The following is a 13,390-nucleotide window of genomic DNA, read 5'->3' as shown; positions in this document are numbered from 1 at the left end:
TTTTCAATACTAGTTCGCTCAGGAAGAGCTATTTATGCACAAGAATAAAATAATTAAGAAAATGCATTTGTGTGAATTTTTGGAAATCCATTACCTATTCATTTATAACAAATAACTTACGACTTTAAGGTGCATACATGTTTGCATTTAAGTTTGTACGATAAAAATATATATTTGAGAAATACAAACAATGCAGAATTTACTTAGTATATAATTGGGTTTTGCTTAGCTTCATAATTCAGTGCTTTCATTTTCAAATGTAACCAACTCATATTTTGACTCAGTAGTATCTGTGAAAACATGCTATATAAGTTTCATGAGAGCAGGTGCTTTGGAGGCCAGAGAGGTAGTTATTCACTCTTAAGGGTTTTTTTTGAATCTACAATTAGTTCAGAATGTGGCAATCTGCTTTCTTAAAATGTGGCAGCTGTTCGGAGCACGTTACACCTGTCAAAAGCCTGCATTGGCTTGATAATGCTTCCAGATATAATGCAGGGTACAAACGCTGACCTGTAACTCTGTCTGGTCTAAGTCCTGATTACTAAGAAGGCTACCTGTTGCGGTAAAGAAGAAAGGGTACTTCTGCCTAGAGCCCTTACCTTTAATCTCTCTGGGGGACCAGAGGAAGGGTGTTCTCACTGGAGGGTCATCAGTTCTGGAACTGGCTCCACAATTATCCCAATGAAGCCTGAGTTTTAAGTCATGGTGGCCTGCTTCTGTAACCTTTTGTCTGAGGAGCACAACTGTGTCAAAGAGATGAACATTTCCATCTAAACTATAGGTAACATGGTCATATTTGAGGACTTGGACCGAGTAAAGATGAATCATATTTGCAGGACATTAACTTTGCCTTGAAGTAGCAAGTACGCCAGATTGAAAATTGCATTAACTTATTAAATCTGAAAGCCCATTACAAAATCTTAAGATGATATATTATGTAAATGTCAAAATGAGTATTGAGTTGGAAATATGTTTAGATATATTTTTCTAAATTATTAGTGATGCTGTAAGAGATTAAATAAAAATGGTCAAAGTGTGAGAGAGAGAGAAAAGGAAAAATGGATTCCCAGTGAAAGTATACCCATAGCAAACAAAGGTTACACTTATTTTCATCTAAAGAATCTTTGGAATAACGTCTATAAAATACCTGATTTACAGAGTAATTTCTTTTTTGCAGTTGTTTCCACAATATTCCAAAATATTACTCTTGCAAATTTATCATTTAGTTTTTCAGAATTAAATTTCCATTATACTTCCTTGTTTTATAGAAACAGAACTCAGTATACAATACTGAATGGGGAAGAATTTAGCATCCTGTTAAAGAGCGAGTGCAATTTAGTAGAATCTGTGTCACTTTAGGAACCAGACAATGCTCAAATTGGTTCATAAAGCATGTTTGGTATTTCTGAAGTCAATATGAAGATTTAATTCCTCTTGACATAAATAACTCTCAAGCTAGTAAAGCTGCTTGACCACAACAAAAATTATCTGATTTTTTCAGTAGTTAAATGAGAAGAATTTAAGGTCTGGGAGTGCTTCAGATTAGTAATGAAAAGCACTAAGGAAAGGTGGCTTGTTCTGTTTTGTGTAGTGTAGCTATATACCTTAAGCTTGCTGCTTAAGGGGAAACTAGTATTTTCAGTATTTTAATATTCTCTTAAAAAAAAGAAAAGGGTTGTATAAGAGGTTTTCTACTGGCCCTTTAAAGGTCCTTTCAACAAATGGAAGCGGGTAGGTCTGAGAGCAATATCAGATATGTTTCTCTCCTTTGTCTACTTGCCTACGTGGCTCTTCAGCACTTTTTCTCCTTTGTTAAAATTTAGGTCTGTGGGGGGGAAAAGGGCTAATATGTAAGTGCTAAGATATTTATTTTATTTTTTACCAAAAACATAACTTCTGTTGAGATTTTTTTCAAAACTCTTTTTATGCCCATTCATAAACATAACCCCTTTTGAAGAGTTCACAATGGCTTCATGGCATTTAGCAGATCCCATGTGAAATAATTTACTTTGAAAAATGAGACTTGGTATTTCCTGACACATTAAAGTGTGTTTACTTAAGATAAGCCCTTCTGACCACTTCACTTGGTCTTCTAGAGTGACCTTTAGTTTTTGTGTTGTAGTTCTCATACTTTTAAAAATATGTTTTCAAAATGTTGCACATGTCATTAGATTTAAATCTTGCTAATTTTGCAGGGTTTTTCCATCATTTCTTCTTTTAACTTTGTAATTATTTTGTTTTATATAGAGAAGATTGTGGTCACCAAACACATTCTGTGTGTAACAATCCAGATTTTAACTTACATCTGTAAGTGGTGAAAAGCTAATGCATTTATGTAACAGGTCCATAGAGTTGTCCCCTCCCATATGCACCATGCTCAGCCCAGATTTTAAATGCATTTGAGCATGTACTGTATTTTGTACACATATTATAATTGTTCCTGTTCATCTTAATTTCTAGTCTTGTTCCCTTGAGAAGTTGGATACTTGCTAGACTTAAAAGGCAACTTTTAATCTCCGTTAACCTAGCTACAAAACAATGAATTGTACTAAAAGAATTCTAAAGCGTTCAGGAACAGATGTATTGCACTACCAAGTCATCTGCTCTAGAATAAAATCAGTTGGTTCTTATGATATTACACACAACTTTTTACAGAGAGTGTGTTTGAGTCAAGATTGTACAATGCAAATTTTGGATTGTAGGCTAAATTTTCAAAAGAGACTTGATTTCGGGTGCCTGAACTTTTAGGTGACCAACTTTAGACATTTAAGGGGCCTGGTTTTCAGCAAGTGCTGAGCATCAAAAATCAGGCCTCTTTATTTAGATTTAAAAATCTAAGTCATATAGCCAAGGTTCTAACTGCCCTAGCATCATTAATAACTCAATAAAATGCCAGCAGCGTTCATGTAGTCATTTCACAGGGACTCAGCCAGAGACCCCTTTCCACCCTTCATCCTTATGAAAAGCATACTTGCAGCCCTCTTCAGAAACCAGCCCTTTTCAAGTTGTCTCAAGCTGGGCATTCAAAAATAGAAGTACCTAAAATATTTACTAAGCAGCACTTGGGAGGGGGTAACAAATCAAATACGTTTAATTGAGTTTTGATGGTTAGTTTTCAAGAATATATAGTGGGGGGAAAAAATGTAGAACAGCTACCATGGATGAACACAAGATACCTTGTGAAAGTGATGGAACAGAAATTGTTGTTTCTAGAATACACACATGATCCATCCAATATTTTCCCCAATTAAGTATCTGTTTATTTTAGTGTAGTTCCTTAAACGCTGCTTCACTGTATTTTTAGGTGATGTGATATAACTGTAAAAATGTTAACATGAGCCTATTTCCAACATTTATAGTATTTTAAGGCAAACGTTTTAATTTATATTTTTCATATATAGGTAGAAATAATTCAAGAACTTGTTACTGGTTACGAAGCCTCTCTGAAAACCTGTGACTTTTTTAGTCCATATGGTAAGTTTCAATGGACAGGTATTAAAATTACATTTCAGTTACTAATCCCTGTATTGACAGTTATCAATAATTGTTGGAGTGCTGCTGCCTTTTGCCAGAGAATAGTTATATCTCTACCTTTTTGCAAATGAAAACAATTTAGCAAATATTTGCTCAATTTATCAAGTTTTTTTTTGTGTTTTTCCCCAAATGAAGTCTTCAACCTTATTGGCCACTGTAATTTTATATCTGTTTTGTTACAGAAAATGGAGAGAAGGAGCCCCCAACGACACTACTTTGGGTTCGTTATTTCCTGGCACAGCACTTTGACAAACTTGGCCAGTGTTCATTGGCCTTGGAATACATTAATGCTGCAATTGCAAGCACTCCAACATTAATAGAACTGTTCTATTTAAAAGCAAAAATTTACAAGGTAAAAAAGTTGAATTAAATATGTCTAATTTTAGGCTGTGAGAGGTCCCTTACTCAGTTGAAATTTTCATAAGATTTGATAGTGTGATTTTCTGGTTTGAGGCATGATCATTTGCTCTGTTTTTTATTTGACACTCTGTTCTGTCAATCAGAAAATGTAAACACGCTTTCCAGTTTGTTTATACTGTGGAGTAAAGCATCATAACTTACGAGTGGTCACTTTGGATAGTCCACAGGAAAAAAAGACTAAAATCTATCTTTAATATTTCTAAGGTGCTTATAAATCCTGGTGCCAAAGTACTAATAGCTATAAAATGTCTATATTTAGTCAAAAATTTATTTAAGAATGAAATATAACTCACTTTTTTTTTCCATAACAGCATGTAGGTAATCTCAACGAAGCTGCCAAATGGATGGATGAAGCACAGTCTTTGGATACAGCAGATAGATTCATCAACTCCAAATGTGCAAAATATATGCTCCGAGCAAATATGGTGAAAGATGCAGAGGAGATGTGTTCCAAGTTTACAAGGGTAGGAAATATTGTTTTAAAGAGGGGGTTGGTAGTATTTTCAGTCGGAAAAATCACATATCAGATGTAATTATCTGATACTGCATCTCTGCCAGAGTAACTGATTTGAGTGATAGCAGAAATCTACCCATTAGAGATATTTGTCCATTGTTAGGGTAATGCTTGCCTGTGTAATTATAACTTAATATTAGTAATAACTAATTTTCTAGTAGACTATGATGTAGCACAGATGTTACTCCAGAAACGTTAATGCATTGCCACACATACAGGAGTAAGTCCCTTTGTGGAACACACTTTATAGCTGTTGTGTCTTGGAAAATTGTCATTGTCAAGCTATGTAACTTGGACTAATGGTTTAAGAACAAATCTGCATTTCAAATTGTTCATGCTGAATCCAAGTCATTTCAATAAGACTTAAGCATGGTCTACACTACGAGTTTAGGTTGAATTTAGCAGAGTTCTCTCGATTTAACCCTGCGTCCATCCACGTGACGAAGCCCTTTTTTTCGACTTAAACAGCTCTTAAAATCAATTTCTTTACTCCACCCCCGACAAGGGGATTAGCGCTGAAATCGGCCTTGCCGGGTCGAATTTGGGGTACTGTGGACGCAATTCGATGGTTTTGGCCTCCAGGAGCTATCCCAGTGTGCTCAGTTGTGACTGTTCTGGACAGCGCTCTCAACTCAGATGCACTGGCCAGGTATACAGGAGAAGGCCCGCGAACTTTTGAATCTCATTTCCTGTTTGGCCAGTGTGGTGAGCTCACCTGCACAGGTCACCATGCAGAGCTCATCATCACAGGAGACCATGCAGTCCCAGAATCGCTGAAGAGCTCCAGCATGGACCAAATGGGAGGTACAGGATCTGATCACTGTATGGGGAGACGAATCCATGCTGGCAGAACTCTGTTCGAAAAGACGAAATGCCAAAATATTTGAAAAAAATCTCCAATGGCATGAAGGACAGGGCTATAACAGGGACCCACAGCAGTGCCGCGTGAAAATTAAGGAGCTCAGGCAAGCCTACCAAAAAACCAGAGAGGCAAACAGCCGCTCTGGTTCAGAGCCCCAGACGTGCTGCTTCTATGATGAGCTGTATGCCATTCTAGGGGGTGCAGCCACCACTACCTCAGCCCTGTGCTTTGACTCCGTCCAAGGAGTGGGAGGCAACACGGAAGCAGGTTTTGGGGGCAAGGAAGATAATAGCTTACAGCAAGGAAGCGGAGAAACCGGTTTCCCCAACAGCCAGGATCTGTTTACCACCCTGGACCTGGACTCAGTACCCCCCGAACCCACACAAGGTGGGCTCCTGAACCCTGAAGGTGGAGAAGGGACTTCTGGTGAGTGTACCTTTTGTAAATATTTATACGTGGTTTAAAAGCAAGCGTGTTTAATGATTAATTTGCCTTGGCATTCGTGGCCAGTACAGCTACTGGAGAAAGTCTGGGAATGGAGCGGAAATCCTCCAGGGACATCTCCATAAAGCTCTCCTGGATGTACTCCCAAAGCCTTTGCAAAAGGTGTCTGGGGAGGGCAGCCTTATTCTGTCCTCCATGGTAGGACACTTTCCCACACCAGGCCAGTAGCACGTAGTCGAGAATCATTGCAGAACAAAGCATTGCAGCGTATGGTCCCGGTGTTTGCTGGCATTCAAACAACATCCGTTCTTTATCTCTCTGTGTTACCCTCAGGAGAGTGATATCATTCATGGTCACCTGGTTGAAATATGCTTGTTTTAGTAAGCAGACATTCAGAGGTGCCCGTTCCTGCTGGGCTGTTTGTGGCTGAACAGAAATCAGGGTTAGTTGGGTTTCTGCTGCATGTGAACCCGGAAACTGCAGCCCCTCCTTTTAAATTGCCAACCCATTTTAAATGGCCAACCCAGTGGCTATTTCGTATGGGAAATGAGGGTGCTGCTGTTCGAAACCATTCCCACATGTTATGAAGATTAAAGAAGCCAAAAGACTGTGGCTTACCATGGCTGCCTGCAAGCCGAATTCTGCTGCCCGGCCCTGCATGAGTGATCTCTCACACCAAACCGGCATATCCTCAATAAGAGGCACAATGTGACCTTGTAATGAAAGCACATGTGCTTTGTAATGTTAACAGCAAGATTTACTGTGAAAGAGTCTACCCATTGTTCTATAGAATGTGTCTCTTTAACTACTACTCTCCCTTTTTTTCCTCCACCAGCTGCATATGTTTCTCCTTCCCAGAGGCTAGCAAAGATAAGAAGGCGAAAAAAACGCATTGGCGATTAAATGTTCTGACCTCAGGCTGTCCTCCCACACTGACAGAGCACAGCAAAATACATGGAGGCAGACAATCTCAGAGTGCAAGAAAACACAATATGACCATGAGGAGAGGTGGCGGGCTGAAGATGTTAGGTGGCATCAGCTTGCTGAAAGAAGGCAGGAGTCAATGCTCAGGCTGCTGGAGGATCAAACTCATTTGCTCCAGCATATGGTTGAGCTGCAGGAAAGGCAGCAGGAGCACAGACTGCCGCTACAGCCCCTGTGTAACCAACCGCCCCCCACCCCAAGTTCCATAGCATCCTCGCCCAGACGCCCAAGAACGCGGTGGGGGGGCCTACAGCCACTCCACCACCAAAGGATTGCCCAAGCAACAGAAGGCTGGCATTCAATAAGTTTTAAAGTGCTGTGTGGCCTTGTCCCTCCCTCCTCCACCACCCCTCCCGGGCTACCTTGGCAGTTATCCCCCTGTTTGTGTGATGAATTAATAAAGAATGCATGAATGTGATGCAACAATGACTTTATTGCCTCTGCAAGCAGTGATCGAAGGGGGGAGGGGAGGGTGCTTAGCTTACAGGAAAGTAGTGTGAACCTGGGGGGCAGGGGAGTTTTCCATCAAGGAGAAACAAACATAACTTTCACACTGTAGCCTGGCCATTCCTGAAACTGGTTTTCAAAGCTTTTCTGATGCGCACTGCACCCTCCTGTATTCTGCTAACCACCCTGGTGTCTGGATGCGCGTAATCAGCGGCCAGAAGATTTGCGTCAACCTCCCACCCCGCCATAAACGTCTCCCCCTTACTCTCACAGATATTGTGGAGCACACAGCAAGCAGTAATAACAATGGGAATATTGGTTTCGCTGAGGTCTAAAAAGAAAAGGAGTACTTGTGGCAACTTAGAGACTAACGAAATTTGTTAGTCTCTAAGTTGCCACAAGTACTCCTTTTCTTTTTGCGAATACAGACTAACACGGCTGCTACTCTGAAAGCTGAGGTCTAATAGTCAGTAAACTGTGCCAGCGCACTTTTAAACGCCCAAATGCACATTCTACCACTATTCTGCACTTGCTCAGCCTATAGTTGAACAGCTCTTTGCTACGGTCCAGGGTGCCTGTGTACGGCTTCATGAGCCATGGCATTAAGGGGTAGGCTGGGTCCCCAAGGCTAACTGTTGGCATTTCAACATCCCCAACGGTTATTTACTGTCTGGGAATAAAGTCCCTTGCTGCAGCCATTGAAACAGACCAGAGTTCCTGAAGATGCGAGCGTCTTGTATCTTTCCCAGCCATCCCACGTTGATGTTGGTGAAACGTCCCTTGTGATCCACCAGTGCTTACAGCACCATTGAAAAGTACCCCTTTCGGTTTATGTACTGACTGCCTTGCCAAGATGGGGATATGGGTTCCGTCTATCGCCCCACCATTGCAGCAAAGCCATCCACTATGACCTGCACATTTCTCAGAGTCACTACCCTTGATATCAGCAGCTCAGTGATAGCGTTGGCTACTTTCATCACAGCAGCCCCCACAGTAGATTTGCCCTCTCCAAATTGATTCCCGACTGACCGGTAGCTGTCTGGCGTTGCAAGCTTCCACAGGGCTGTTGCCACTCGCTTGTGAACTGTGAGGGCTGCTCTCATCTTGCTATTCTTGCGCTTCAGGGTAGGGGAAAGCAAGTCACAAAGTTCCATGAAAGTGCCCTTACGCATGCGAAAGTTTCGCAGCCACTGGGAATCGTCCCAGACCCGCAACACTGTGTGGTCCCACCATTCTGTGCTTGTTTCCCGGGCCCAGAATCGGCGTTCCATGCCATGAACCTGCCCAGTTGACACCATGATGTGCACATTGCAGGAGCCTGTAGTTTGTGAGAACTCTATGTCCATGTCCTTATCAGTCTCGTCACCACACTGCAGTCGCCTTCTCACCTGGTTTCACTTTTCTTGCAGGTTACGGTTCTGCATATCCTGCTGGATAATGTGCGCGGTATTTATAGTGCTCATAATTGCTGCAGTGATCTGAGTGGACTCCATGTTCCCAGTGCTATGGCGTCTGCGCTGAAAAAAAAGGCGCGAAACGATTGTCTGCCTTTGCTCTGGCTTACAGGGTTGGCTTACAGGGAACTAAAATCAACAAAGGGGGTGGCTTTGCATCAAAGAGAAACAGAGTGGTCCCATCAAGGATAGAACTCAGAACCCTGGGTTTAGCAGGCCATTGATTTCACGGAGGGAGGGAGGATAAAATGAATACACAACAAATCTGGTCTATTTCTTGTTTTGATCCACTTCATCTATCTTTATACATCTTGCTGGCAGCATACAGGGCAGTACGACTGCTGGCGATCGTCGTCTCCTGGCTGCTTATTAGAAGACGGTGCAGTAGGACTGCCGGCAGGACTGAATCACTATGAGACGAAACTTAACAGGGAAAGGACCTGGCTGAGTCACTCCCATGTTTGCCCAGGCGCCCCTGACCAACCTCACCGAGGTCAGCTAAAAGAGCACCCTGAGTATGGCGACGATGGCTACCAGTCATACTGTACTGTCTCCTGCCAAAAGGCAATGAGCTGCTGCCGTGTAGCAATGCAGTACCGCGTCTGCCAGCACCCAGGAGACGTACAGTGAGCTGAGTGGGCTCCATGCTTGGTGTAGTATGGCGTCTGCACGGGTAACCTAGGAAAAAAGGCACGGAACGATTGTCTGCCATTGCTTTCACGGAGAGAGGGAGGGAAGGGAGTGCCTGACGATATGTACCCAGAACCACCCGCAACAATGTTTTTGCCCCATCAGGCATTGGGATTTCTACCCAGAATTCAGATGGGCGGCGGAGACTGCGGGAACTGTGGGATAGCCACCCACAGTGTAACGCTCCAGAAGTTGACGGTTGCCTCGGTACTGTGGACGCACTCCGCCAACTAAATGCCAACTAATGCATTTGTGTGGGGACTCACACAATTGACTGTATAAAAACGCTTTCTACAAAACCAACTTCTATAAATTCGACCTAATTTTGTAGTGTAGACATAGCCTTAGGCTTCTAAGGGCCAGTTTTTCAAAGCTATTTTGGCACCTAAAGATGCAGATAGACATCTGTTACTATTTAGGTGCTTTTGAAAATCCTAAGCACCTAATTCCCATTGATTTAACCTCCTAAGCCACTTTTATGCACTCCTGAAAACTTAACTTGTAGCCCCCTGCTTATAAAGTCCATGATGTCTGCGTTCACGTGAGTGTAAAAACTAAGGTCCTCACTGCAAAACAGTTTGTATAATTCCAGAAATGTAAGCAGCACTTCAGAAATACCATTCTTCTACCTAAGGTGCTCACTGCTTGTCAGTTTCCAGAAACTGTAGAAATCCACAGTGTAGTCTGGTGATTCCTATAAGCAGAGAACTTTTTCACTAAGTGCGGGTGAGGGAGGATCTGGTTTGATTTAGTGTGCCATTTAGTTTTTGTATAAAGTTTTTTGTACTGTGGAAAATAAGATGTCTTTGTTTTCTTAGAATATCAATGGAAGTCTTTGTTGACTCTTTTGTTGTATAATCTATGAAAGTTTTGATCTAGATGTTTGTTGATATTTTTATCAGCTGACATTTATATTTTCACGTATTAATGGAACAATTGTAGTATTTTCTTCAGATGTAGTAATGCAGTCTGTCTATTGTTTTTGATAATACAGAATTAAGACAAAGATGCATTTAAGTGTTAAATAATTTATATGTCAGAATTAGATTATTTAGTAGTGTTTTCCTTTCCTCTTAAGTGTTTTGATAATTTGATGGCAAACTTGGTTTCTTGTATGTCATTATTTTGATAGTTTATGCAGAACGTGCCTTCCAATTTATTCAATAGTTTTTATTGATCTAAAATCTTGAAATTTATATTTAAAAAAATCCTATACTCCTCAATAATTTTTATTTATTTTTAATTCCAAATCCAGAGTATAAAACTTTGGGATCAGTAGAGGTACTAGCAACAAACCAGTAAATATACCTGTTGGTTTTAAACTAGCAGGTGCTTCCTCTGATTCAGGCAAAAAAGAATAAACGAATCCTTCAGAAACTTAGATTCTCATAAAAATGAGTCTGATATTTCACTGCCTCTTAATCTTAGAAGAGGCAATTGTCTCTTTTCTTGTTTGAATTTATCTTCAAAAAATATTGAGATATTTTTCAAGCATATTAATCTGTGCCCATGTGGCTTTGCAGAAGTACCACTTAAAGAAACAAGGAGGCTGGAAGAAGGATCAGTTTGAGCGGGAGTGATTTTTTTTTTCTTTTCAGAATGTCAATAACTATTCAATAAGAGAGGTTTTGCAGTTATCGCTATTTTTTATTGTATTGCAAGTGTGTTTATAGATGAGTGAATGGTTGTTTAGTAACAAAAGTCATGTGTGAGGAAAAGGGTATACAGCAGTTGATAAATTATTGGTTTCACCAGTTATGAATATCTTCATTTTAGGAAGGGACATCTGCTATGGAAAATCTAAATGAGATGCAGTGTATGTGGTTCCAGACTGAATGCGCTTCAGCTTATCAGAGACTAGGGAAGTGTGGTGATGCTTTGAAAAAATGTCATGAAGTGGAAAGGGTAAGTAGGTAAAAAGTTTGGTCTGTTCCTATATAAATTTTTTCATAATGCAGTGTAAATATTGGTTGCCTCAATCAGTTCAGCATGGCATTCTTCACATTTAAAACTCTGAATACTGCAGTTTTTTAAAAATGCTATATAATCTGTGTGTTAACTTAATGGATAACAGATCTTGTTCTTTGTTAATGTAACTATTAATTAAAAAAAAGTAAATGAAAAGTCCAATAACCATAAATCTTTTTGACATGTTACCTAAACCTATTCTTACATTGCTTTGTGCCATCTCTCTTCTACCTGTTCAAAAATGTATATATTGTTTAAAAACAAAATAAAATGGGATAGTATTTTCTGATGGATTCGGAACAATACAAATTGCTGTTCACATCAACGGGGGCGGGCAGCGTTTGTTTTTTGGGTAAATTAAGTTAGCTTGCTTTTAAAAGAGATGGAGGGAGGATTTCTCTTAGCTACATTTCAACAATAAATGGTTGTCTCTTATTTTCTGTGTTAGATATGTCAGGGTTGCAAATAATGCTACTTGTTACTCCACTTTGTATCTAAATGGTAATGAACAGAAAATCGGTGAAAGGATTTAAGTGTGATCTTGGTTTTTGTTTTTTTAGCATTTTTTTGAGATTACAGATGATCAGTTTGACTTCCACACATACTGCATGAGAAAGATGACTCTTCGGGCCTACGTAGACCTTTTGAGATTGGAAGATGTTCTCAGAAAACATGCCTTTTATTTCAAGGCTGCTCGATCAGCAATTGAAATCTACTTGAAACTACATGATAATCCTCTAACCAATGAAAGCAAAGAACAAGAAGTGAATTCAGGTACCTAGGCAGTAATGGAGGCCAATATGTGTAAATAACACAAATTAAAACTTAGCTAAATAATATTGCAGGCTATAAAATTATTATATATTGTAACATACAGAAGTTTTCATTTTCTGTCCTTGAATGTTTGATAAGTAACTGAAAAGAAATAGTCAAGAATAAATATTATGACAGACAAGCTTTTTTTATCAAACTACAAAACTAGTAGATATCGGTTGAATTTAGTAAAGCATTTGGTGTATATAAAATATATTCTAAAAATTCATCTTGTTTTAGATATGAACACCATTACATAGATCTTAAACCAGGAAAATAATAAATGAAGAGGTAATGATAAAACAATCATGTATTGAGTTTAGGGGAAGGTAGTCAATGGATTGCTGCAGTAATTGGTGTGAGACCTAATGTAGTTAATATATTAATAATCTAATAGAACTGGTAAACACCACAATACATTTTGTGTGCAAAATACCTACCACTGTGCCTGGAGAAAACATACAGAGAGACCTAGAGATGTTAGAATTATGTACAGGAAATAAATTGAGCTTCAACTTGGCAAAATACAAGTGAATACATCTGGGAAATAATTTGAAACTGGTATTCATTTGGAAAAATATTTTCTCAGAAAGTGTAAATGTGAAGAATTTAAGGGGGTAATAATGGCGAGTAAATTAGTTATGAGGTTCTTCAAACGCAGTATGCCTGCAAAGCATCTAAAGATTGTACTTCCCACCCATGCACCAGTGATGCTGCAACTAGAATATTGCATGTATCCAGAGCATCTTAATGTTGAGATAGCATTGATCAAGGGGAAGAAATTCAAAGATGATGATTTAATTTTTTTTAAAGGACAGGAAGAATCGACATATGTGAGACCAATAAATCCTTGTCCTCCCTTCAGAGTATAATAAATTACATAATACATCATGACAGGTTTCAGAGTAGCAGCCGTGTTAGTCTGTATCCGCAAAAAGAAAAGGAGGACTTGTGGCACCTTGGAGACTAACAAATTTATTTGAGCATAAGCTTTCGTGAGCTACAGCTTACTTGATCGGATACAATCAGATCCGATGAAGTGAGCTGTAGCTCACGAAAGCTTATGCTCAGATAAATTTGTTTAGTCTCTAAGGTGCCACAAGTACTCCTTTTCTTTTTACAATACATCATGTATAACAAGATGCACGTTTTACAGCACAGCTCAATGCACTTATGTCACTTTTTCTTTTCTCCACCAAGTTGTCTGTCTGTTTATAGTGGAAGCTTCTCTTATGTTCTTATGAAGAACCTAGTACATTA

At 39.7% G+C, this 13,390-nt stretch overlaps 1 protein-coding gene across 1 annotated transcript in view; it reads left to right on the top strand.

The window, feature by feature from the left end:
• Positions 1 to 13,390, top strand: part of NAA16 (N-alpha-acetyltransferase 16, NatA auxiliary subunit) — a 112,612-nt gene that overhangs the window by 86,415 nt on the left and 12,807 nt on the right. The window contains exons 10-14 of the mRNA XM_074961485.1: positions 3,402 to 3,474; positions 3,717 to 3,886; positions 4,266 to 4,418; positions 11,126 to 11,254; positions 11,878 to 12,091. Of these exons, the coding sequence (XP_074817586.1) occupies positions 3,402 to 3,474; positions 3,717 to 3,886; positions 4,266 to 4,418; positions 11,126 to 11,254; positions 11,878 to 12,091 (739 nt within the window). The remainder of the gene's footprint in view (positions 1 to 3,401; positions 3,475 to 3,716; positions 3,887 to 4,265; positions 4,419 to 11,125; positions 11,255 to 11,877; positions 12,092 to 13,390) is intronic.

This window comes from Natator depressus, chromosome 1, assembly GCF_965152275.1.
Source record: "Natator depressus isolate rNatDep1 chromosome 1, rNatDep2.hap1, whole genome shotgun sequence".
NCBI classification, from domain to species: Eukaryota; Metazoa; Chordata; order Testudines; family Cheloniidae; genus Natator; species Natator depressus.
Note: the sequence above shows the minus strand (reverse complement) of the source record. Positions and strands in the feature narration are given on the sequence as shown.